The 382-nt window shown below is 54.2% G+C and overlaps 1 protein-coding gene across 1 annotated transcript in view; it reads left to right on the top strand.

Annotated features, from left to right (window-relative positions):
• CSUI_009808 (uncharacterized protein) overlaps positions 1-382 on the top strand; it is a 1618-nt gene that overhangs the window by 486 nt on the left and 750 nt on the right. Inside the window, exon 2 of the mRNA XM_068069917.1 lies at positions 253-371. Within this exon, the coding sequence (XP_067918107.1) occupies positions 253-371 (119 nt within the window). The remainder of the gene's footprint in view (positions 1-252; positions 372-382) is intronic.

The raw sequence follows: 382 nt of genomic DNA, 5'->3' as shown, positions 1-382 counted from the left end.
TGAGCGCCCAGGTTTCATTTTACCCATGGCTTGACGCAGTGACAGCATAGCTGGAGGATCCTGGCTTCTTCTCGTATGCATTCCCTGCGCTCGGGATGTGTAGGCTGGCCCAGTTGTTTTGTTCTCGCCGGCTTAACCAGAAAAAGACGGACATCGCGTTTCTGTGAAAACTCGCCAGCGCTGTCGACCGTTTCGACCACCGGTCGCCGCATTGATTGTTCTCGTTGTCGTGTCCGCGCCTTTGTCCCGCAGTGCTTTGGCTTTGGCGCACTCCTTTTCCACTACCCGGGATATTCTCATGCCTTCTAAAAGCCTTGCTTTGGTCTCTGACAGCCAAGAGGTAACGACACTGAGAACTTCGTCCCGGGCTTGTAAGTATCCG

Source organism: Cystoisospora suis, assembly GCF_002600585.1.
Source record: "Cystoisospora suis strain Wien I chromosome Unknown contig_6076, whole genome shotgun sequence".
Taxonomy (NCBI): Eukaryota; Apicomplexa; class Conoidasida; order Eucoccidiorida; family Sarcocystidae; genus Cystoisospora; species Cystoisospora suis.
The sequence above is the reverse complement of the archived record's forward strand: the minus strand, read 5'-3'. Positions and strand labels throughout refer to the sequence as shown.